The sequence below is a fragment of the Drosophila novamexicana genome, unplaced genomic scaffold, assembly GCF_003285875.2.
Source record: "Drosophila novamexicana strain 15010-1031.04,08,12 unplaced genomic scaffold, DnovRS2.1 tig00000564-arrow-pilon, whole genome shotgun sequence".
In the NCBI taxonomy this organism is placed as follows: Eukaryota; Metazoa; Arthropoda; class Insecta; order Diptera; family Drosophilidae; genus Drosophila; species Drosophila novamexicana.
In genome coordinates, this window is record NW_020824810.1 from 1521773 (window position 1) to 1544640 (window position 22868).

A 22868-nucleotide genomic window follows, 5' to 3' on the forward strand; every position below is an offset into this window, starting at 1 on the left:
GAGAGAGAGAGAGAGAGAGAGGGTGACAGGGAGAGCGTATGAGGATGAGAGCGCGGCAAGAGAGAGAGCCGCCCCTAGACTACCTGTGCACAAACTACCCTGCGCAAGCGAGACGGCAGACTTGCAGCCAGGATATACGCAGGATAACAATCCGGAGCAGCGGAGCAGCGACAGCAGCTGCCTCGCCCATTTCACTTTGCCGCCGCCCCCCACCCGCTGTAACGACAATAAAACGCCTCTCCGACGTATTTAATGCCCTCGCTCAGACGTCGCCGAGCTCAGTCGGTGGTTGTTGATCGCCGCCAGCGTACGTGTCAAATTTACAGTTGTCGTTAGCCGAAAAGCCAAATATAAACAAGAATTTCGAATTTCAGTTAACAAATTTGTGTGCGTGCGGGTTTTCTAGTTTGGTGGCCAATAAAAAAGGGCAAAGCATATAAAGGTACAATAACTCAAGCGCCGCCGGGTCATGCACGTCGCGAGCTGCTGTTAGCCAAAAGTCAAAGAGATCAGAGCTTTAGTCAACAGCTGCTGTTTTCGAACTGTTTGTTCTGGCTGCACGCGATGATGAGCACAACGACAACACAACAGCATCCCATCATGCCGCCAGCCATGCGTCCAGTACCCGAGAGTCCCGTCTCCAGACCGCGCGCCGTCTACAGCATCGATCAGATCCTGGGCAATCAGCATCAAACCAAGCGCAGCGGTAAGTTTTAGCCATACAACCGTCATATATATTCTAGCTGTAAAAACTTAGCTATGCCAAACACTTTTGCCGTCGGTGATCGGCGCCAAGCCAAGTCGAAGTTTCAAATGGTTTTTGATAGAATTAGCGAAATTTCGGGTTCGAGTCCCAGATTGTTTTGAGGTTCTACGTATTGTCTATTAAAAGTAATGTAGCTTCACATTGACTAGTTATTGGCCACAAATTAATAATAGATATATCCTTTGCTTACAAGAACCAGCATTTATACGAGTTGGAACTAGCGCTTGGTTCAAATCTCTGAGCCAAGGGTGCAAAAGAAACCTAGGCTTCTTTAAAGTCAATTTTAATGTTTTTAAGTGCAACTTTCAATAATGACAATAATAACATTGTTTATATTCATGCAGAACATTTTATTATATAAACTTGCTTAACTTGCTTTTCAATTAAGAATTCCTTTTTTCGCCCTTTCGTCCTTTCGGGGTCTCGAACTCTAACCTCGTACTAAAAGTAAACTCTTCAATGGAAGTCAAGGCTTCTATTCTATAGGCAACTATTGTTTGTCTTAATTGAAAACTTCGTTAAATTGCTTAAAATTGCATTTCTATTGAAAATTTCCATCTTTAATATTTACGGAAGTTCGAACGTTGAACCTCTTTCGGGTTCAAGCCTCTATGAGCTTAATAGATATCCTCTTCTAGGCATTAAATTTCCTGCTTCCGTCTTTCATCTTTTTGGGAGTTTGAACATATGTAAGAACAGTTTCTGGAAGCAATAATCAGATATTTATTAGCTCATACTGAATAATATTATAATATAATAGGAATAAATAATAAGTAATGATATTTGATATATTAGTTTATTGAAATATGCAAAAATAGTTTCTGAAAATAGTCTATTCTATATTATTCTTTTCGAAACCCCTTTTCGATCTCTTCTTTTGTCATCTGCTGACAAAGTTCCTTGATCAGAAATTGCAATTAAACTTTTCACTAGAACAACCTTTTGCATAGCCACAAAACCCGCAGAGAATCCACACTCCCTTTAAGAATGTCCAGGGGCAGCTCTTCAATTGGAGGCAACGTGCTCCATGGAAAACCACATCAAAAGGACCGCCTATCGTTGTCTGTGGATGTCTTTCTTCATCATATGCAAATGAGGACGAGCACGAGGACGAGGACATGACCATAGTTTTTCGGGCATTCACAAAAAGCTGGCCATGTTTCACACTCAATGCAATGGGGCGTTCCGTTGTTGGGCAGCGTGTTGTGGGCGTGGCCGCGACGCGACAAGAGAGAGAGAGAGAGGGGGGGGGAGTGGAAGGGAGCTGAGGCAAGAAGCATTAAAAAATGAGAACAGTCGAGCGCAAATCAAAACATATCACGATATTGATATCCTGGCAGCAGGACGGCCGTAATGAGACGCTTGCCATCATTAGACCCGTAATTAGATTTCAGATTGACATTCATGGGCCGCAGCAGGATGAGGAGCAGCACCCAAGGTTACAATTTTGTGACAACGTGCGCACCGCAGGACATTTTGCCAGGATATATATACATATAGAGCGCATAGCTGGCGCAATTTCATGCTCAATCGCGAGTGTCCTGTGCGCCGTAATTTGATGCCGCTTTCGGGGCAAATTACCTTTTTCGCCGCAACAAGCAAGGCGCATAAATGTTGCCAATGTACATCAACGGCAATGCCAAACGATCAGGATAATAGCCGAATCCTGTGCACTACTCGATGCCCCGCTGTGCGTGTGTGTTCCTGCCTCGTCCTGGCTCGTCATTGTGCATATTATTAATTTGAGGTTCATTAAAATTTGATTACATGTTCTGCTGGAAAAATGTTACACACACACACACACACACATGTACTCGGGCCGTGTGAAAGGACTTGCCAGGATCAAGGCCTCAAGGGGTTGCTTTTAACTTTTTGGCAACTGTTGCCGCCAAAGAAAGGCAACTTTAGTTGGCTTTCAGTTCAAAATTCGCTGCTTCCCATAATTATTTGTTATTGATTGCCAAATCGAATTGCGTGCAACACACACACACACACACACTCGCTCGCACACACACTCGCTTGGAGAGCGCACTTGAAAGCTTGCCGCTTAAAGCATTTAAATGGGGGTTAAAGTTGGCAAAGTTGACGGCACATTCAATCAGCCAGGATATATCAGGATATTACTACTTCAGTTGCAATTCAATGAATTTCGCTTTTTCGCAGCTGCCGCAGCGCAACTTGATTTTTTTTCATTTCACTTTTCCATATACACTTGCATAGGGTTATAAAATATTCTCAGCTTATATGTTACGCTTGGAATTATGTATATAATTCTATATTCTATATTAAATTGTATACGTTTCATGAAAGCTATTTGATGTACATCAAATTATTGACTGATAAATTAAACAAGACTTTTTTACATTACACGTACATCACGACATCCAGTAGATTTTCAAACATTTTTCAATCGCGTATTTGATGTACATCGCAGAAGTTTTATGAACTGTATCAGTCGAACTCTTGATGTACGTCAGAGAGATCAGAGAGAAATTTATCAGTCTACAATTTAATGTACATCAAATAGGTTTTGTTAAATGTTTCAGTCTTAAATATGTTTATGTAAAGTGTGTATGTACATCAAAGATGTATCATCAGCAATTTGATGTACATCAAAATAGGTCAGAAAATGAGCACTGTCTTGTCTATTTCTCTTAACTCCGATATAACAAGGCCATACATGTTTTGTGCAGTGTATCTGCAGGGCAGAAGGAAGCATTCGCGACATTCTAAAGTATATTTATTGATCTGAAAGAGGAATTTGGTCATTCTCAAAAACTTGGGTAGCTAAAGTCTGTAAATTTGAAGCATATATGAATAACTCCATATATATACTCCGTATATCGAAAATAGTTTTATTTGAGTGGTAAATCCTTTCCATGTAAGGGTATTTCAACTGCGACATTCTGTTTGCCTGGTTTTTATTTTGTTACGTTTTCCATTTGCTCTGGTTTTTTGTACTGTTTTATGCCAAAGTCAAACACGAATTGGCAAACTTTGAAGCACTCGAAATCAATTTGGCAAACTTTTGGATTTCGCTCTTGAATTATGAAGTGCACTTTGCAGTTAATTTTATTTCAATTCAACGATTTTCACAGAAACACCCAACGAGGTGCTGATAACACACGCGCATCACATACATCACCTGCATCACGCCGGCAACAGCGGCAGCAACAACAACAGCTTGCTGCAGCAGCAGCAGCAGCAGCAACTGCAACATCAGCATCAGCACCAGCAACAACTACAACAACAGCAGCAGCAGCAGCAGCAACAACAACAGCTGATTGCCAAGCGCGAGGACTCGCCCACAAATACGGAAAGCGGCCTGGACGTGGACAACGAGGACGAGCTCTCCTCGAGCCTCAATAATGGCCACGATCTGGGCGACATGGAGCGACCGCGCAAAGTTCGCAGGTAAGCAATGTGTATATCTATTAGAGTCCTTGAACAGAGTCCTTCTTAACAAGCCGCTTAGCAGATCAAATCGTATTTGGCCCATTGTTGGGCCCATTAAAAAGCAACTAAACAACTTTATTGTTATCGACAGCAACGACTTACCCTCTGGCGCGTCTGTTTTTTTTATGTGATTTGCAGATCTCGCACCACGTTTACAACATTTCAATTGCATCAATTGGAGCGCGCCTTTGAGAAGACACAATATCCGGACGTGTTCACAAGGGAGGATCTGGCGATGCGACTCGACCTGAGCGAAGCACGCGTTCAGGTAAATCAACCAGTTAGATTTATATTGCCTCAATTGAGTATATTTAGCTGCTGATTATGTAATTATTTACGGCTTATGTCGGCCAGGTCAGCGCACAAAGCTAAGCGGCTTACACTGAGCGAAAAGCCAGGCGCGAAGCTCTCAAAACGATTTTCAGCCAATTTCAAGCGTTTTGCTCTTCTCAATTTCAAGTGCATTTTAAGTTGAATACCGACTTTAAAAGCAACTGTTGAAGAGAACAAAAAAAAAACAAGAGAAATTGAATTGGTTTAAGCAGAAAGTTTTTGTTACAAGCACTTGCAGGCTTCAAATAAATGAAATACTAAATTAAATTGCTAAAGAGAACAAAAAATTAGAAAAAGATTTGTTTTAAGCACAAAGTTCTTATAACAAGCATTTCAGTGCTTAAAATAAGTTGAATATTGAATTGAAAATAACTTGTAAAGGGGTAGAAACAAGAGAAATAGATTCATCTTAAGCACAAAGCATTTAAAACAATCTTTTGCATGTTTAAAAAAGCATAAAATGCTTAAAAAAAGTTATTTGTTCTTAGTTTAAGAAAGTTTGAACGAGAAAAGTTAAAATTAAGATTCAAATAAGCACAAAATACTTCATGAGTGGGAAAATTTGTACTTGAATTTAAAAAAAAAGTGCTTAAATTAAGAATTTTTCGCTTAGTTGAAGTCATTTCGAGCTGGTTTGACAACAAACTTCAGTTTCTTTTTCGCTAAGTATATTATTTAGGGTGTTTATAGAAATTGTAATTGGCCAACAAAATCGCTAACAATCAAAGGACTTAATTTGTAAATGGTCTTTTAAACACTTAGTGCACACTTTGTATGCAAACACACACACGCACATGCACACACGCACACACATAGTTGGGGGTTGCTGCTTTAGGGGTGGCTAAAGGACATTAGATATTGTGATTTTCCAAATGATTAAGTTTGTCAGGGCGAGAGTCTCAGTTTTTGGGTGTTGGTATTTTTATTAACTCTACTTTTGGGTAAACAATCAAAAGTGGCTTCGCACACACACACACACACACACACACACGTGCAATTGGGCTACGATCCTTGTTTCGATCCTTGCGCAATTTGATTTCAGTTGAAATGCTTTCAAGCACTCGAGTTGACAGAAACAGATACGAGAGATACTCGCAACAAAAAAAAAATAAAAGAAAAAAAAGAAGGGAATGTAAAACAACTTGACCTGGCACTCACTGAGGGATTATCACTCGTCCTGCGGAACACTGTCCTACCCGTTTTGAAGCCACGTTTCACGTTTGTGTATCCGCTGGCAGATTAAGCGTAATTGGTCATTGATTCGCATACGTTAGACGTCATGCTCTCAGTCCCACTTCAGTGCTTCAATAGTAACAGATTTAGAGCTGTTCGCTTCTTTTTTTCTAGTATCTATCAGATACTTTGTTGCCCTGTCGCAAGGGGTTGATGAGCGGTCAATTATTTTGGGATTTGCATGAGGCATGTGCAAACAGTTCACATTCGCAGGGTTTCCCCTTCCCCATCAACAAATGTGAGTTGTGCTTGACGATTTTTCGATTTTTTTTTAGGGAGAAAAATACATATTTTGTTAAGCGCATTTTGCATGACAAATCAGCCTGCTAATGCTTTTTGAAGAGCTCAAATCTGTTGCGTTTTGTGAGCTATGACGATTAATTTATTACAATATTTCCCTTTGCCAGGCATGTTTTGATACGATTTGAGATATATTTCATATTTGGGCATACAAAAAGTCAGTTTCGATAGATTGTGCCAATGGGAACTAAGCAAAGTAAAAGAAGCTCGAGTGCTGGAGTCGGGCCTGCCTGACTAGGAGTTGCCCTGGAACTTCTTCTATCAAGACAAGTAAAAGTTGCTTTGCTTCTTCCTGCCTTAAGCCTCGGCTTCGGAGCATATTGTCCGATCTTTATGAAATACTCAGGGCATAAATATGGCATAGAGAATCGTGCAGATACCTAGGCTACAGACTAAGGGAGTTCAATAAAATACGGGCCAACCTCAAGAACTTATCTAAATTTCTTCTCTCTAGCTCTGATAATGTTCGTGTTATGCTCCCGAAATGTTTATTCGTTTTAATGGAAACTTAAGATTTCTTTCTTTCATGCTTTTAGACTCGATTTCATTTAGTTGTTGTCAAATATTTAATTTTGGAGCTTTATCTTTGTGCTGATCGCACATGTGCGATAAATGTGGTCAGGATATCCGTGAATTCAACTTTAAGGACCAGCTCGATGGTCGGCTGCTCGGCTGGTTGGGCCTGAAAAGTGGCATTAGGTTGTTGGCCAAAGCCGCATTATAATTGCGCTGCTCACAATTAAAATGCGCACAAAATCACAAGGGTTGCACACACATGGAAGGAGGCTGGGGCAGTGGCAGGGGCAGGGGGGTGGGGGCAAGGGGTGTGGCATGCACAGACACAGGACAATAATTGGCAGCAATTATTGCAAGGAAATCGTTGCTAATTTACGACTCGCTCCGCTGCACGCATTGTTGTTGCAACGAAGGATGCTGTGTGTGCGAGTGTGTGTGTGTGTGTGTGTGACAGCAGCTAAATACAGGGCGTCTATAATTGCACAACTCTTCGAGCTGTGCACAGTTGTCAAGTGATTTCAATTTACAAACAATTAATTTTCTTAATACATGCCAAGACCAAGACGAGACAGCTCTTCCACTGTTCCGGCCCAGCTCGACGGCCGGAAGTGCCACAGCCCCCCTTTCCCCCTTCCCCCTTCCCACCTTACAGTGAGTACCATCTACAACCCCTGCGCAGAGTGTCAAAAATGCATGGGGCCAGGCTCGTTCTGCCCCCACTCTTTCTCTCTCTCGCATGGCGCCAGGACAAATCACAGTTGCACACTTCCGATTGGATGCCATTGTATTTGGCAGACGCAGACTCCGACTCCGACTCCAATTCCAACTGCGACTACGATTCAGACTCCGACTCGAGTTCTGGCTCAGCTTGGGATTGAGTTTGGTTTTAGGCGACACTCAGAAAAAAAAATTAACAAGAAATCGACTTCAAATTGATTTATTTTTTAGAAAATAATTTCTAATTTATCTTAAAGTCAAAATAAAAAATATCAGATATATGGCAAATTTTTGTATAACACACAAAAAAATACTTTCTAAGATAGATTTTCTAGATTTTCCATGAAGGAAATAGGACAACATGCAAATAGTTCCAAAAGGATTTAGGATTTAATTTAATTTTATTTAAACTTGTTTTAATATGATAAAATATCTTTTAAAGAAAAAAAAACAAAACTGCACACTTTGGTGTGCAGATATTTTTTAGAGTGTATGCGGTGCTATGCTAGGCATTTGATGAGCTCTTCGTTTCACACCTTGCTTAGGGCCAATTACAAAAGACATTGGAAAGGATTTGCATTGTGGAACTGTTAACTGCAACTTTTGTCCATTTACTTTTGCAGGTGTGGTTCCAGAATCGACGCGCCAAATGGCGTAAACGTGAGAAGTTTATGAATCAGGACAAGGCCGGCTATCTGCTGCCCGACCAAGGTAAGCAAATTACCAAATTACGTGTGCAACATAATTAGAATTGTGTGTGCCGCGTGCCGCGTGTGTGCCCAATCGACGCCGAAATCTCATGCTCTCCTTCTCTCTGCTTTCTCTACGCAGGTCTGCCCGAGTTTCCGCTGGGCATACCGTTGCCGCCGCACGCACTGCCCGGGCATCCGGCGGCGCTGCCCGCCGAGTTTTGGCCGCCGCACTTTGCGCTGCATCAACACTTCAATCCGGGCCTGCTGCCGCAGCAGCTGATGCCGCCCCACTACAAGCTGCCCAACTTCCATACGCTGCTCTCCCAGTACATGGGCCTCAGCAATTTGAATGGCATCTTTGGCGCCGGCGCCGCAGCGGCTGCGGCCGCGGCCAGCGGCTGTGCAGCGGCAGCGGCCGCATCCGCCGGCTATCCGCAGAATCTGTCGCTGCATCCGTCGTCGGCGCAGGTGAGTCCGCCGTGCAGCAACAGCAGTCCGCGCGAGAGCCCCAACTCGCTGGCGCCCCACCAGCTGGCGCATGGCGCCACCACGCTCATCTCTGGCGATCTGACGCTCACCTCGACGGCGGCGCAGTCGCCGCGCAGCGCCACGGGCGGCAGCAGCAACGCCTCCACGCCCGTTTCCGTGGTTACCAAGAGCGAAGACTGAACCAGCGGCAGAGAAGTTAGCAGCTCGACGCTCGAATTCGCAAATAGGAATTCCCCCCTCGTGGTGATATAATGGACGGATTGTGTATATATCTTTAGCATAGCCCCTAAGTGGATAAGGAAATTGAACTTTCTGTTTGTGTTGCATATTTACTACTTATAAGAAACTAATCTTTAATTAACTGCTGCAAGTGTCATAGAATCTAGTTAATACGAATGTGTAAATTAAAAATAATCTTAAGAAAACAAATAAATCAAAGTCAAGAGAACTGCGTTTAAGCTAATCCAAATGGAGCTAAGCTAGGGCTAGTTAAAATACGGAAGAGGATATATCTGTGGGATGTCGAAGTCTAAATAGATCCTGCTTGGAGTTAGGGTTAAGGTGTGGTATATGGTATATCGAGATATATATTATATATTTGTGTTATATAATATATACTATATAAAACAGAGTAGGCATGGGCTTTAGGCTTACGTATTTATACAGAGCTAGGGATAAGTAATAGATTTATGTGCTGGAAGAAAGGAAGGCAATTCGAACTTGGGGATTACATACCCTTAGGTATACCTAACATATAGGTTTATATACCTGTATATATTTTTTTAGATCAGTCAGTCAACAGTTTTATATATATATATCTTTATCCGTCATACAACTCAATTAATTTCTTGCCAATAGTTCCTAAGAAGAACAGAACATAGACTTCATTTTTTACTGCCTACGGCAGTTATAAAAGAGAGTAGTGCGTTCCGACCTATTCCGATACATGTACTGCCTATAAAAATCAATAGATCTATGCCATGTTTCAATGAGATCGCCTGAAACTCAGAGACTAGCATGCATAGAGACAGATCGACAGACCTAGCTATCTAGCCCAGGCTGTTGATACTAATTAAGAATATACACTTAACCTCATTTCTAGGCTAAAACTGGGGCTTATCTAGAGTTATGTTTGTAAGCAATGGAAATTACAGGGTATACCTTGTAGTTTCTTTCTTCGATTGACTGGCTTTAGACTTCGCTTGAATACTTGTTTGACTGATTTCGGTTCGTTGCCCTTCAAGATCTGCGCACATTGCGCAATCGAAGCGCAAAATTAACAATTCATCAAAGTAACACGTAATCTCGAGGCCTTTTATCAATAGTTGTATACAAGCTGTCGACCTTTCTGATGCTCAGCAAGTCAAGGGAATTGATCTACCCGAGCAGACCGAAGCTGGCCGATAAATGGAATGTAACAACCCCGACAATGCATCAATGCGTCCCGTAGCTCGGCTCATTCAAGGATCGGAGCAGTAGTTGAAATTAAATAATAATCTTGATATTATGTCAAATTGCAAGCGGAAAGAAATGGTTGCGCACATGTGCATAGAAGACGAGTCGAATCGAAGTCGGAGTCTGGCCGAAGAATGCCTGCAATCGCATTGTGAGCCGCAGACAGCAGCGGAAACGGCAGCCGCTCGCGAAGGATGTGAGCCAAAGGATTTGCACAAATTCCAATTGAACCTAAACATACCCCGAACCTTGCCTCACCTCGGCTCAACTTTTCGAACCGGTCTCGACGGCGGGTTTTTTGTGCCCGGCCGGCCGCATGCGGAGCTAAATGCTGTATTGATATCTCGTAATTTGTGCCATAATTACTTTTTAATAATTCTGTGGCGCCACAGGACGTCGCATTGTGTGTGCAACTGTGGACTTAAATTTAATAAAATCGCCGTCAAGTTTTCTGCTGCTGCTGCTGCTGCTGCTTTTGGGTTGCAATTTGATTACACTTACCATTCTGTGGGGTCAGAATTAAATTCCCTGCACAAATACTATAACAGCAGCATCATCATCATCATCATCATCAGCAGCAGCATCATCATCATTGTCGTAATGAGCGAAATGCGCGACTTAACGGATTTGTCACTGACAAATGCGGCAAGTCGAGGACCAGCCCACAAAGGCGGCCCAGTCAGCGTTGTCAAAGGAGCTTTCATAAAACTCATATGCAAATGCCTTTTGTGGGCGCGGGCAGCAAAAGACATCCAACCTCAAACTCCATATACACTGTCTACCCAGAGTGTTATGCCATTTAAATATGGCTTTATTTTGAAAGAGTTAGCATATCTTGCCAGATATAAGCATCTGAATAGCATTCGTTCAACTATCTGGAGAGTATAAGAAAGATACATTAATACAATACAATAATCATTATCATTATCACTTGCAATTTCATTGGCATTAGCATTGATAATGCTAATGCAAAGCCCAACGCGAAGGGCTTTGCATTAGCATTATCATTATTATCAATCACTACCATTAGAACTTTCATTCGCATTAGCATTCGCCTTGACAATAGTATTAGCATTAGCATTAGCAATAACATTATCAATACCATTATCATACTCATTATCATTGTCATTATCATTACAATTGCCTTTGCCATTGGCATTGATATTAGCATTATCATTATCAATAACATTAGCATTAGTATTAGCAGTAGCATTCGCATTGACATTTGCATTAGCATCCGCATTAATCATTATCATTATCATTGTCAATGAAAGAAGCGTATTGAAATGTCGCTATTGCCATGTCGCATTTTATCTTGTTTCTATCAACGAAAATTCAATAAGTTGAAGTAGATCTTTTATTTGTGCAAGTGTTTGGCCAAGCTGTATGGTGCCGGGGCGGCACTTGGAGCGGGCCCCGTCGAAATGTCCTTGTGTTCGTGTGTGTATGTGTGTGTGTGTGTGTTCAAGGAATTTCATTCAGTGTGCAAATGCAGCGCAGTACTCTGCGGGCTATAAATATATGAAATTTATCAAGTGGCCTTTTCAGTTTCGTATTTTTTTGGCTCTATGAAATTGAGTGTCGAGTATCGCTCCGTCTCGCTCCTGCTTTTGTGACTGTGTGTGCAGTATTTGCATTCAGCTCAGCCCAGAAGCGAGTTTCACCTTGTATCTCAGTTTCTGTGTGTGTGTGTGTGTTTGTGTATCAAACATAATCAAGCACATTGCCATTTTGCTTGCAGTTTTATGAACCTCTTCAGAGGCCGAACAATGAAATGAAAATCAATTTTGGGACGACACTTGAGCTCGAGCGCATTAAAATGGCAACAGTTACAGTTACCTAGAGGGCGGGGGGGGGGGGGGCGGTAGCAGGGAAGGGGGCGCGGCCGGGTAAGCGTTGTGGGACACACACTCGAAAGGCTGCCCACATTTTGACGAGCTGGCCGTGTAATGAGCGCAACTGTTGACGGCGACAGCAAGAGAGAGAGAGGGGGAGAGAGAGGGAGAGAGAGGTTGAGGGCGTGGAAAACTGAATACAACGGTAATTAAACAAGTTAAATCCGCTCAACAGATGCTCAAGTCAGATTTCATTGCAGCTCCGCTTGTCGTCCTGCGCATCCTTCAGCCTGTGTTTACCACATCATCATTATCATTATCATCATCATCATCATTGTCATTATCATCAGGCGCATCATTTGTGGTGCACTTAAAAAATTATTTAATTCATCAAAAAGTTGTCAGCGAAAAATAATTATGCAGCGCTTGTCTCTGCGGCTCGTTGTGCGCCCGATTGTGTGGGCGCGGCTGAAGGAGGCGCGCCTAATGAGCGCCATTTTGTTGCAGCACGATAATTACGGTAATTTGCGCCGACTTGAGACGCTGCCGCTGCCGCTGCCGCTGCCTACGCAGCATATCGCATGACACGACGATCGCAACGAGGATCACCGCAACAGTTTCCGACAGGATATATGCGCGCCTGTATACCCTGTAAGCATGTTGGCGACAGTCGCAATCCGATACCCGATACTTTTTGTTTGTTTGTAACGTTTTCAAAGTGAGCCGCCCAGAGCCGCAAGGATCTTATACTTGGCGGCGTTGAAAGTGAAGTGAAGTTTTCCTTTTTGTGCTGACTTTCAATGAGCTAAGCTGTGCCTTATTTATCGCTCGCAGCAGCTGAGCTACTGATCCTGGCTGTTCGTCCTTAAGTGTCCTTGTGATTAAAGAATGAGCAGCAGCAGCCGAGTTGCTTTTGTTTATCGTTTTGCCAAAATGGTTTCATGCCTGATTTGTCAAACGATTTGTTGTTTATCTGTGTTTTGGCCAACAGTCCTCGACAGGACAGCTCAGGTAGAGCTGGTCCAGTCTGTACAGCTGCCACCACAGCTCCTGCTCCTGCTGCCTCTCCTACTGCTGCTGCTGCTGGGCAATTGTGCAGTTAATTGTGTCCTCATTAGCCAATGGTCGCCTCGTCTCTCCACACACATAATTGACGACATTTTATTTATTTTCTTACCTCTCCTTTGTTTGCAGGCAGTTTTATGAAAGGATCTGCCTTAAGGCTTCACCTTGGCTAGCTTGTGCATTTTGATATTGATACTTTTGTAATGGAAATAGGCAAAGATATAGATAAAGATTCTTTGCGAGTTGCCATGAAAAATGCTTTTTGTGGTTGGATTTCAAATTAAATACAAGTAAATTGTAATGGATCCAGTCCATTAAATTAATATTATATAATTTTTGATGAGATTTAAACTCATGAAGCTAGTTTCATACATGCAAGACTTTGGTCTTAGTTTCCAGCTAAGGCTCAGCTGCTTTTTGGACAATTGTTGCCAACACAGTTAAAATAATTATACCAGGACCTTACCCTATCTATTTAGATACATCTTCGTTTGTAATAAGCTCCATATTGGGAATCGAATGGAGAGCGCCGGCAATACGAAATAATTCCCTGAAACCCCTTTTCCGCAGACCCAGACCCAGACCCAGAACGGGCTATAAAAACTGGGTCTGAACCGTCAAGCTGTGCCTATTTATAATGCTAATAAATTAAATAAACAAACAAATATATCAAAAAGCACACGAACACGAGTATTAAATAAAGTGACAACAAAAACGAAAAATAACAAAATACTATTAAATTAAGTTAATCAAATGTGTGCGCTGTGAAATTGAGCAGCTGCTGCCTGTAAATGATGGCAAGGCAGGCTGGTGTAGGTGTGTGTGTATGAGAGTATGTGAGTGTGTGAGTGTGTGTGTGAGTGTGTGTGTGAGTGTGTGAGTGAGTGTGTGAGTGAGTGTGTGTTGGCAGATACACCTTTCCTCTAGGCATTCATTCGAAACAACCACAGGCTCATAAATAATATTAATAAAAAAAAGCAGCAACAACAATTGTTCGAGTGCAAGTTTTTGGTGGGGTTAGGTGTGTGTGTGTGTGCCTGTTGTATATGTGTGTGTGTGTGCTCTGTGTCATTGCTGTTAAACTTTGTTTACATTTTGTTTATTCAACGACGCGGAAAACTAGTGACAAGCACACACACATCCACACACCCGCACACACACTCGCCCCTTCGTGAAGCGTGTTATAAACTATCAAGTCACACCTGACTGAGAATTCGCTACCCCCTTTATTTTGGCCCCCTTTTTTGGTCCTACCAAAAAGCGCGCTGGCAAATGAATGTATTTGATTTTAATTAAATTTCCGTAACTTTTGTCGCAATTTGTAAACTGTTTCTGTTGCCTGCCTCTGCTGCCTCTCGGCTGGCGTGTTAGTTGTTGTCGCCTTTCGGTTTGTTTGTTTTAGCCAAGTTTCTCGTTGCGTTTTATTAATTGCCAGGTGAGCAGCTCGACAGGTGTCGTTGATGACTTTCCTGTGATTTGGATAGGTTTATGCATTTCTTTTATTTCGTCTCCTTCACTCCCTTTTTGCGCCCCGATGAACCTCAGACGTCCTCATTGTAGTACTGCTTTAAGCGAAAACTTTCCGGCTGGCCCAATTCGTGGCAGGTCTCCTTGATGTTGTCCAATTCCCGCAGCAGCTGGGGAGAGCGGGCCAAATGTGTGCGCTCTGTGCATTTCAGAAATATACAAAAAAAAAAACAGTTAACAGAAATTTGACATAAACATAAATTTGTATAAAAAGTATCTATTAATTATTATAATTATTATTATTATTATTTTTATTATTATTATTATTATTATTTCAAGTGTTCAAAGTCCTATTCATGTCTTTCTGACTTGCCTAGTTCGCTGGATATGTGATTGATTGTGGCATTTAGACGCCAGTCATCGTCGGCGAAGGGCATTTTGTCTAAACCAAAAAACCGAAAATTTACGTCTTCAACTCGAACTGTGAGCTGTGAATTTTGAATTTTGAATATAAGAACTGGGCTATGCTTAAGGCATAGCCTGCCTGGAACTGGCATCGAATGTGAAGCATGCCGCATCGATTTCTAGGTCGAGATTGTAGTCAATTTTAGTAGAGCGCAATTGGCCCAATTATTACGCCTGATTTAATAAACTCAATGAAACTCTTAACTGCTCTAAGTGCCCGCTAATCGTAGCGCAGAGAAAGAAAGAAAGAGGGAGCGAGAGTGTGAGAATGGCCATAAAATTGTTATGCGACAGAAAGCACATCAAACGAATTTGATGACAATTGAAGCTGCGCGTCCTTTTCACCATTTTCCGACTGTCAGATAGACTTCTGCCTGCTTCGTTCTTCGTCCTTCGTCCTGCTGCTGCTCATTCGCGCTAACTGCGGAAGCCGGAAACGCGCCACAAATTGCAAAGTTTGAGCAGCGACTGCCGCATTGTTGTTGCCGCCTTCTTCTTTGGCAAATTAATTTTATTTTACTTTACTTTTTTTTATACTTCTACATGTATATACATATATATATATCTGTTTTGATCTGCTTGCGTAGGCATGACAAAATGCCAATTGTGCTCAATTGGGTAAACTGACGCTGGAAATTGACAGCAATTTTCTTTTCACTTTTCGCATTTCCTATGATTATGCGACGATTATAATAAATGCGAATTTCCTTGCCCATTTCCTTAGCTGTGGCTATAAATTTATCAGCTCTTCAGCCACTTCGCAAGGCAATCGAATTGAGTTTTAGAGGCGTGGCCGGGTCAGGTATTTTATTTGTGATGTAAAAAAATGAGACTTAAGAACTTAAATTTGGGTAACTAAAGTATATTTGCTTAAGTTTGATTAAGTATCTTTGGGATACAAAAGTATCTGTGGATTGCATATCTTTTCAAAGTGGAACTTCCCTCATTTGAGCATCAATCTTTGAGATACAAAAGTATCTTTTAAGTAGCATATGCATGCAATGTTTAATTTCAAGAAATATTGAGTCTTTCCAAAATGCGACTTCCTTCAACCGTAAGTCAGTTTTAAAGTATCTTTAAAGTATAAAAATATCTTTAAGATACAAAAGTATCATGTAAATACAATAGTATCTTTGAAATACAAAAGTATCTGTAATAAGCAAAGACATTAAAAATATTTTGAAATACAAAAGTATCTTTGAGATACATATGTATATTTGAGATACAATAGTATATTTGAGATACAAATGTATCTTGGAGAAACAAATGTATCTCGGAGACACAAAAGTATCTGTAGTGAGCAGATACAAAAGAATCTGTAGCAAGCAAGCATGGCATAAATAATTTGAAGAAATCTAAACATATCACAATATGTAATCGAATACCTGTAAGCTATGGCTGTCCTTGCAGGGCAGCTGCTAGTGCAGCACACCCGACTCGTGCCTGTTGTTTGTTTCTGTGGCTGTCAACACACATGAATTCATAATTCGATGAGCGAAGCCATTTTGTCGGGCAGATTTTCTGCTCAACTGCCAATGCGAATGTCAAACTTGCTGTTAGCGCTGCCAGCAACAATGTCCTTTCACAGAAAAAAGAACGGTAAAATTCAAGTGCAAAGCACTTAAAAAATACACAGATAACACACACGCACGCACGCACACACACATACACACACTTGGGACGGAGTGTGTGAAATGCAGTGCCATTTGTCACAAATTAGCAACCATTTAGAGTTAAATCAGGCGCATAATTATTTTTCCAACTGTATGCAGAGACACCTATCCGTGCGCCGGGCAGGTATTAGCCAAAAAGGTGTCATGTGTGCGAGTGTGTGTGTGTGTGAGAAGCGCACAATGGGTGCGTGTGTGTGTGGGATTTCGAGCCGTCGGATTGTCGCCGCAATTGTTGCAATTTGTTGGCTCTTGTCGCCTTTTCAGCCGGCGGCTTATTTAAATATCGCCCATAGCTGTTAAATAGACACATTACTCGCACTAATTTGTGGGCACTTTGGCATAGCATAATGGCCAGATTTAACGCACTCGAGCTGAAGTGTTCTTAAGTCTCATTTGGCCGAAACTATTCAAGTGGCCAAAGACCTGCTCAGCTCTCGTTTCTCGGCCAGGCTAAGGATTGTGGCCAAGTCTTTCAAGTCTTCAAATACATTTTCGGGCTGCCCGAACAACCCCTGTGCGCAGGTCCAGTCGATTAGACTCAATTAGCGCGCGATTATAATGGCATTTTGCATGCCCCCGCTACCCTCCCCCCTCCCCTTCCCTCAAGCACGCAACGCTTTAAAGTCATTGCAGAAATTTGCACATAAATTGCGTAAAGTGCAATTTTTTTGTTCAGCCCTAACACGTTTACACAGCACGCGGACAAGAGCCTCAGCTGAGCGGGTGTGGGCTGCGCCTGTACACACACACACGCACACACGCACACACAGACAAATGCCAATCACCCCCATTGATGCACCCCCTTTTGTGTGTGTGCGTGTGTGTGCCAGTTCGCAGTTGAATGGGTTCCGCTTGTATTATTTGGTCAGCGCACATTGTCAGCCCAATTTCACACAAAAAATGCAATCAAATGTGACGCTTTTATTATTCTTGCGAATCTCGAATCTCTCTCGCCCAAATTGGAGTGGGCCAAATTGAAATCAATCAAATTAAATCGCCTTGTTCGCGCAATTTTATGCAGTCTGCATTTATCGCTCAATATGAAACTCAAAAAAAGGGTTTCCCCCCCTCCGATATATGGAATATACGAGTTAATAACTTGGTAATATTCATGGCGCAAATAAGTCATACCAGGAGTTCACTTGTCGCTAAAGAATTGACGAAGTTTCTTTTGTCTATCGCTTTGTTATCGCTTTCTTATCTTCCAACTGAAAGAGTGAGTAGCTAGCTTAAATAAACGAAGTCTGACTAAGATTGTGGTGCATCATGCAGGGATTTCGTACCTGACTACGCCTTTTCTTTTTCATATCGCTTTTGTATCGCTTTCTTATCTTCCAACTCAAAAGGCGACTAGCTAAATAGCTAAGTTACTGGAAGATGACATATAAAGAACTTGATTACGAGCTGTAATTGTGGTAAATCATTTGTATTGCATATCGCTTTCTTATTGCTTTCTTCTCTTCCAACTGCAAAGGCGACTAGCTCCATTATCTTATATATACATATATAGCATCTAAGTGCAATTAAGCTGTTAGCATTCGAAATTTGCGAAATTTTAAAAAGGTTTTAAGTCTCAGGAGTACTTTGAATACGCTTGAGCGAATACAAGCTCGGTATTTTTTTCATTTTTGGTGGCATCGATAATAATTGAAGTGAAAACAATGTGTGTGCGATGGCGTGTGTGCGTGTGCGACTGTGCGTGTGTGTGTGTGTGTGTGTGTGTGTATGAGGCGGTCGCAAAGCTTCTTGAAGAACTTGATGCCCTCCTCATTGTGCTTTGTGCCGCGCCAGTCATAAACTAATTGACCATATGGGCCGTTCTGTGTGGCATACTTGAAAACGGGCGAACGGGTGGAAACGTGTGGAAACGGGGCAACGAGTGTATTTGTGCTCTTTATTATGAATTTCAAATCGAATTTGTATGGAAATTAAATAAAACTGAGTATTGCATTATTGCGACGTGCTCGCTTATTGTGTGCGTGTTTATTTTTGTTTTTGTGCAAATTGATTAGTGGGCCGAAACTTTTTTGGGGTTGTCGTTGGGCTGTACGATGGGCTGGCTGGCACTGCATTTGGATTTGGCTTTGACAACGTCGCCGACTTTGACTTTGACTTTGCGCATTGTTGTGCAGCGCCCTGTAAAGTGATTCGCTTGAGAAAATGTGGCAGCCGCTGCCGGCCAGCCGATCCGAGCCAGGAACTCGACTTCGATCGGCCAGCAATTTGCGCCCATTTTAGCCATCATTTTTTTCTTCGTTTTATTGTTGGCTAACTGCCAGATTTGGCGCCCATTAATTGGCCATCGTCTGCAGTTGCCAGTTGCACACGCATACAGTTTTCATTCATGAAGATCGAGCTCAAACAAACTGTCTGTGTGTGTGTATATTCCCTGCTGCAGCCACAATTTGTGGCAAACATTCTCTTTTTGTACTCAAGATAGATCATAATGCCAGCTCTTAGGCATTTGGTAATTTGTCTGCTTTGCATTTGGTGCATTATATAGCCGACAATTTGTTTAATCTCTTGTCAAAATTGTCAGCTTGTTAATGCCCTGTAATTGAAATTATATGGGGTAGCTTAGGAACTCAGCATTATATCAGCACTTCATAGTACTAGGTTCCTTCTTGAATTCTCTCATTAATTATATTTTTTGTTATGGAAGAGATTTTCACCATTCCTGAACTGCTTGCAGGGTATTTCTTATAGTCGGCCAGGCCTTTCTAACTCACTATACTCCTTGCTAGCTAGTTAAATGTATCAACTCTTCATAATGCAAAACAAATATTCTATATTTTTTAATATATCAAAGTTTCGAACAATTCCTCAACTGCTTGCAGGGTATTTTCCATAGTCGCCTAGCCCTGTCCAAGATGCTTATTTCTTTGCTAGCTAGTTGGGCGACATATCGGATCCTTAGAATGCAATAGACATATTATATTTGTATAATGTATGTTCTTTGTATAACAATGTCTGAAAAGGATAAGCAGGGTATAACATAGTCGTCTAGCCCTGTCCTAAAATTCTTTGCTTAGCGCGTTTAGCGTCATATGAGATCCTTAGAATGTTAAATGTTGATTATATATGCATTATATAAGTATTATATCGATATGTATAACTATGTCTAAGACGCATGCAGGGTATTTCTCATAGTCGCCTAGCCCGTCTATTATCCCTGCTAGTTAGTTGAGCGATATATCAGATCCTTAGAATGCAAAAGACATATGTATTTATTTATATATTAGATAAATATGCATTGTCTCAACCACTTGCAGGGTATTTCTCACAGTCGTCTAGCCTTGTCACATATTCATCTAAAGCAAATCCAAATGCTTTGATCTTTGCCATGTTCTGGGCGATGTTTGCTCCGTTCTGAGCGATCTGCGTCATGGCCTATCGAGTTACTCTTCCTCAGATCGGGCTATGCATAAACAAATGCTATTTCTCGATATGCTTTTGGCTTTGGAATGCCGCTGTTCTCGGCTAAAAATATCCAAAGAGCATTTGGAATTTTCGAATACACAGGCGTGGGCAAAAAGCATTTCGAAAATATTTTTGGCCACGATTAGGCAACTGACCAGAAAGCTCTAGAAAAGCATGGGGAAATATGAAACGCAGCCGGCTGGAATCGGACGGAAAAGCTTTTCTAGTTTTCGAGTTGCCTGTGCAAATAGAAATCCGGAAACATTCGCTAAGAGAACGGAGAGCTGGCAGCGACTGGCAGCTCTCCATATGGATGCCAGTTCCCACGGTTAACCAGCCGCACCAGCTGAACCCCGCCCAGCCCCTGATCCGCCAACGTCCATAGGGCGCTGCCCGATTTGAAAATCATTATCATTAGCAGATTTTTAGAAAAGAATTAAATCTAAAAAATCGTTTTTATTTATAAATAATTATAAATTCATTTGTGTTTAATTAAAATTACATTCATGCGATCATTTTATATTTCGTAGCAATAGACCCCATTTAGACTATTGAAGGATGTTCTATACAAAACAAGAGGCTGGCGTTTCTTAATAAAATAATCAGATGGTTAACATTGATGAAAACACACAAAATAAACAATTAAATGGGGTTCGTTTTCATTACAAAGTGTTCAGTCAGTACAAAAAATAATCTGCAACCAAGGATGATGACACATTGGTTAAATGACATTCAAAAAACAGATGGCTGGGCATCTCGGATGTTCGGAGATATGTTTGATGTTGTTCTTCTTGTTGTTGTTGTTGGATTGCGTATGTGCAAAGCAGACCCAGAGCCAGGCATAAGACAAGGCATGGGCCACTAGGCAGACGCTGGAGATGATTAGCAAGTAGATGCTTAGAAGCACTTGCGGTGGACAATGCCGGGGCCGGACTCGTCGTATTCCTCCTTGGAGATCCACATCTGCTGGAAGGTAGACAGGGAAGCCAGGATGGAGCCACCGATCCATACGGAGTATTTGCGCTCTGGGGGAGCAATGATCTTGATCTTGATGGTGGATGGGGCCAGGGAGGTGATTTCCTTCTGCATACGATCGGCAATACCGGGGTACATGGTGGTGCCACCAGACATGACAATGTTGGCATACAGATCCTTACGGATATCCACATCGCACTTCATGATCGAGTTGTAGACGGTCTCGTGGATACCGCAAGATTCCATACCCAAGAATGAAGGCTGGAACAGGGACTCGGGGCAGCGGAAACGCTCGTTGCCGATGGTGATCACCTGACCGTCGGGAAGTTCATAAGACTTCTCCAGGGAGGTGGAGGCGGCAGCGGTGGCCATCTCCTGCTCGAAGTCGAGGGCAACATAGCACAGCTTCTCCTTGATGTCACGAACGATTTCACGCTCAGCGGTGGTGGTGAAAGAGTAGCCACGTTCGGTGAGGATCTTCATCAGGTAGTCGGTCAAATCGCGACCAGCCAAATCCAGACGGAGGATGGCATGGGGCAGGGCATAACCTTCATAGATGGGGACAGTGTGGGAGACACCATCACCGGAATCCAGAACGATACCGGTGGTACGACCGGAGGCGTACAGGGAGAGCACAGCCTGGATGGCGACATACATGGCTGGCGAGTTGAAGGTCTCAAACATGATCTGGGTCATCTTCTCGCGGTTAGCCTTGGGGTTCAGGGGGGCTTCAGTCAGCAGGACTGGGTGCTCCTCGGGGGCAACACGCAGCTCATTGTAGAAGGTGTGATGCCAGATCTTCTCCATATCATCCCAGTTGGTGATGATACCGTGCTCAATTGGGTATTTCAGGGTGAGGATACCTCTCTTGGACTGAGCCTCATCACCGACATACGAGTCCTTCTGGCCCATACCGACCATCACACCCTGGTGGCGTGGACGACCGACAATTGAGGGGAAGACGGCACGGGGTGCGTCATCACCGGCGAAACCGGCCTTGCACATGCCGGAGCCTGCATAGCAAAGACACAAACCAAACGTCCGTTAGCAAAAATACCAAAAAAAAAAACTACAAATCAGAGCGACCCCAAACGGATAGAGTACTTCGTGGGAAATTTCCCAAAAATATGTGTGAAAATTTCCAACTGATCAAATTTAGGGGATGACTCCCGAGCAAAGTGCTCTAGAAATGTGCTCAAGTGGAATTTCCTGAAATCTTTGGAATTTTCCATTTCAATTCTTTTGGGGAATGTGTTGGATAATATGTATATCTTTTTTTATTTCTTCAGAAAATTGTTATTGAGAAACTATGTCAAAATCTTTGGAAAATGTTCAGTAGAAGTATATGTAGATACATTTTTGCTGGATTTCTAGGGAAGTTTTTGTTCTTCTCGAAAATATCACAATTCTTTTGGGGAATGTGTTGGAAAATATTTGTATCTTTTATGTTTGTTGAGAAAATTTGCAAATTAGCTTTGCTCAAGTTTTGATAATGCACAAATTTTGTGTGTTGCACTTTAGAACACTGCACTGATTGATCCTTGAAAATATAATCCACAAATAAAGTGTATAATCCGTTTCTCTATCCGTTAATAGTTGTCCAGCTATCTATTTTCTTTGATTTTAATTTCTTTTTCTTTTTTTTTGGTATACGCACCATTGTCAACGACCAAAGCAGCAACCTCATCGTCACACATTTTGTCTGGGGTTTGTTTGTATTACGGTACCACGGGTGAATTTAAATCAAGAAATACGGCAATGTGTACGCTTTGGAACACAACTGACTGACTAACGTATCCCCGCGTTGGTACACGGATTTTATACCAGCAGCGATTTGTCTTGGCGTTCAAGAAAATTGAACATCGTCACAGCCGTTGGGCCCCCGTCAGCCCCCGTCGGCCCCTGTACAGGCCATCAGCAGCAGCAGCAGCAGCAGCATAGCATCAAAAGCAATACCAACAGAAAAAGCAACAACAACACAAACATAGCTTGAGATATTCATGCAGACACA

General features: G+C 42.2%; 3 protein-coding genes across 3 annotated transcripts; 1 reads left to right on the forward strand and 2 right to left on the reverse strand.

The window, feature by feature from the left end:
* Positions 1-392: 392 nt before the first annotated feature.
* On the forward strand, positions 393-8867 carry LOC115762289 (homeobox protein orthopedia). Its single transcript, XM_030704454.1, has 5 exons — positions 393-706; positions 3865-4180; positions 4361-4490; positions 7945-8032; positions 8153-8867. Exons 1-5 carry the CDS (start codon positions 565-567, stop codon positions 8680-8682), a joined length of 1206 nt encoding a protein of 401 aa, XP_030560314.1. The 5' UTR covers positions 393-564; the 3' UTR covers positions 8683-8867.
* A 5269-nt stretch (positions 8868-14136) lies between these two features.
* LOC115762256 lies at positions 14137-14838 on the reverse strand. The gene is made up of 2 exons (XM_030704411.1): positions 14698-14838; positions 14137-14523 (listed from the first exon to the last, which is right to left on the reverse strand). Exons 1-2 carry the CDS (start codon positions 14759-14761, stop codon positions 14399-14401), a joined length of 189 nt encoding a protein of 62 aa, XP_030560271.1. The 5' UTR covers positions 14762-14838; the 3' UTR covers positions 14137-14398.
* Positions 14839-20699: 5861 nt separating this feature from the next.
* Positions 20700-22641, reverse strand: LOC115762276 (actin-57B). Its single transcript, XM_030704438.1, has 2 exons — positions 22515-22641; positions 20700-21870 (listed from the first exon to the last, which is right to left on the reverse strand). Exons 1-2 carry the CDS (start codon positions 22552-22554, stop codon positions 20780-20782), a joined length of 1131 nt encoding a protein of 376 aa, XP_030560298.1. The 5' UTR covers positions 22555-22641; the 3' UTR covers positions 20700-20779.
* Positions 22642-22868: the final 227 nt, after the last annotated feature.

Coding starts and splice junctions, on each gene's coding strand:
- LOC115762289 (XM_030704454.1), top strand. CDS start 565: ATGATGAGCACAACGACAACACAACAGCATCCCATCATGCCGCCAGCC. Junction 707..3,864: donor GCATCAAACCAAGCGCAGCG/GTAAGTTTTAGC, acceptor CGATTTTCACAG/AAACACCCAACGAGGTGCTG. Junction 4,181..4,360: donor CGACCGCGCAAAGTTCGCAG/GTAAGCAATGTG, acceptor TGTGATTTGCAG/ATCTCGCACCACGTTTACAA.
- LOC115762256 (XM_030704411.1), bottom strand. CDS start 14,761: ATGCCCTTCGCCGACGATGACTGGCGTCTAAATGCCACAATCAATCAC. Junction 14,524..14,697: donor TCACATATCCAGCGAACTAG/GCAAGTCAGAAA, acceptor TGAAATGCACAG/AGCGCACACATTTGGCCCGC.
- LOC115762276 (XM_030704438.1), bottom strand. CDS start 22,554: ATGTGTGACGATGAGGTTGCTGCTTTGGTCGTTGACAATG. Junction 21,871..22,514: donor TGCTTTGGTCGTTGACAATG/GTGCGTATACCA, acceptor TTTGCTATGCAG/GCTCCGGCATGTGCAAGGCC.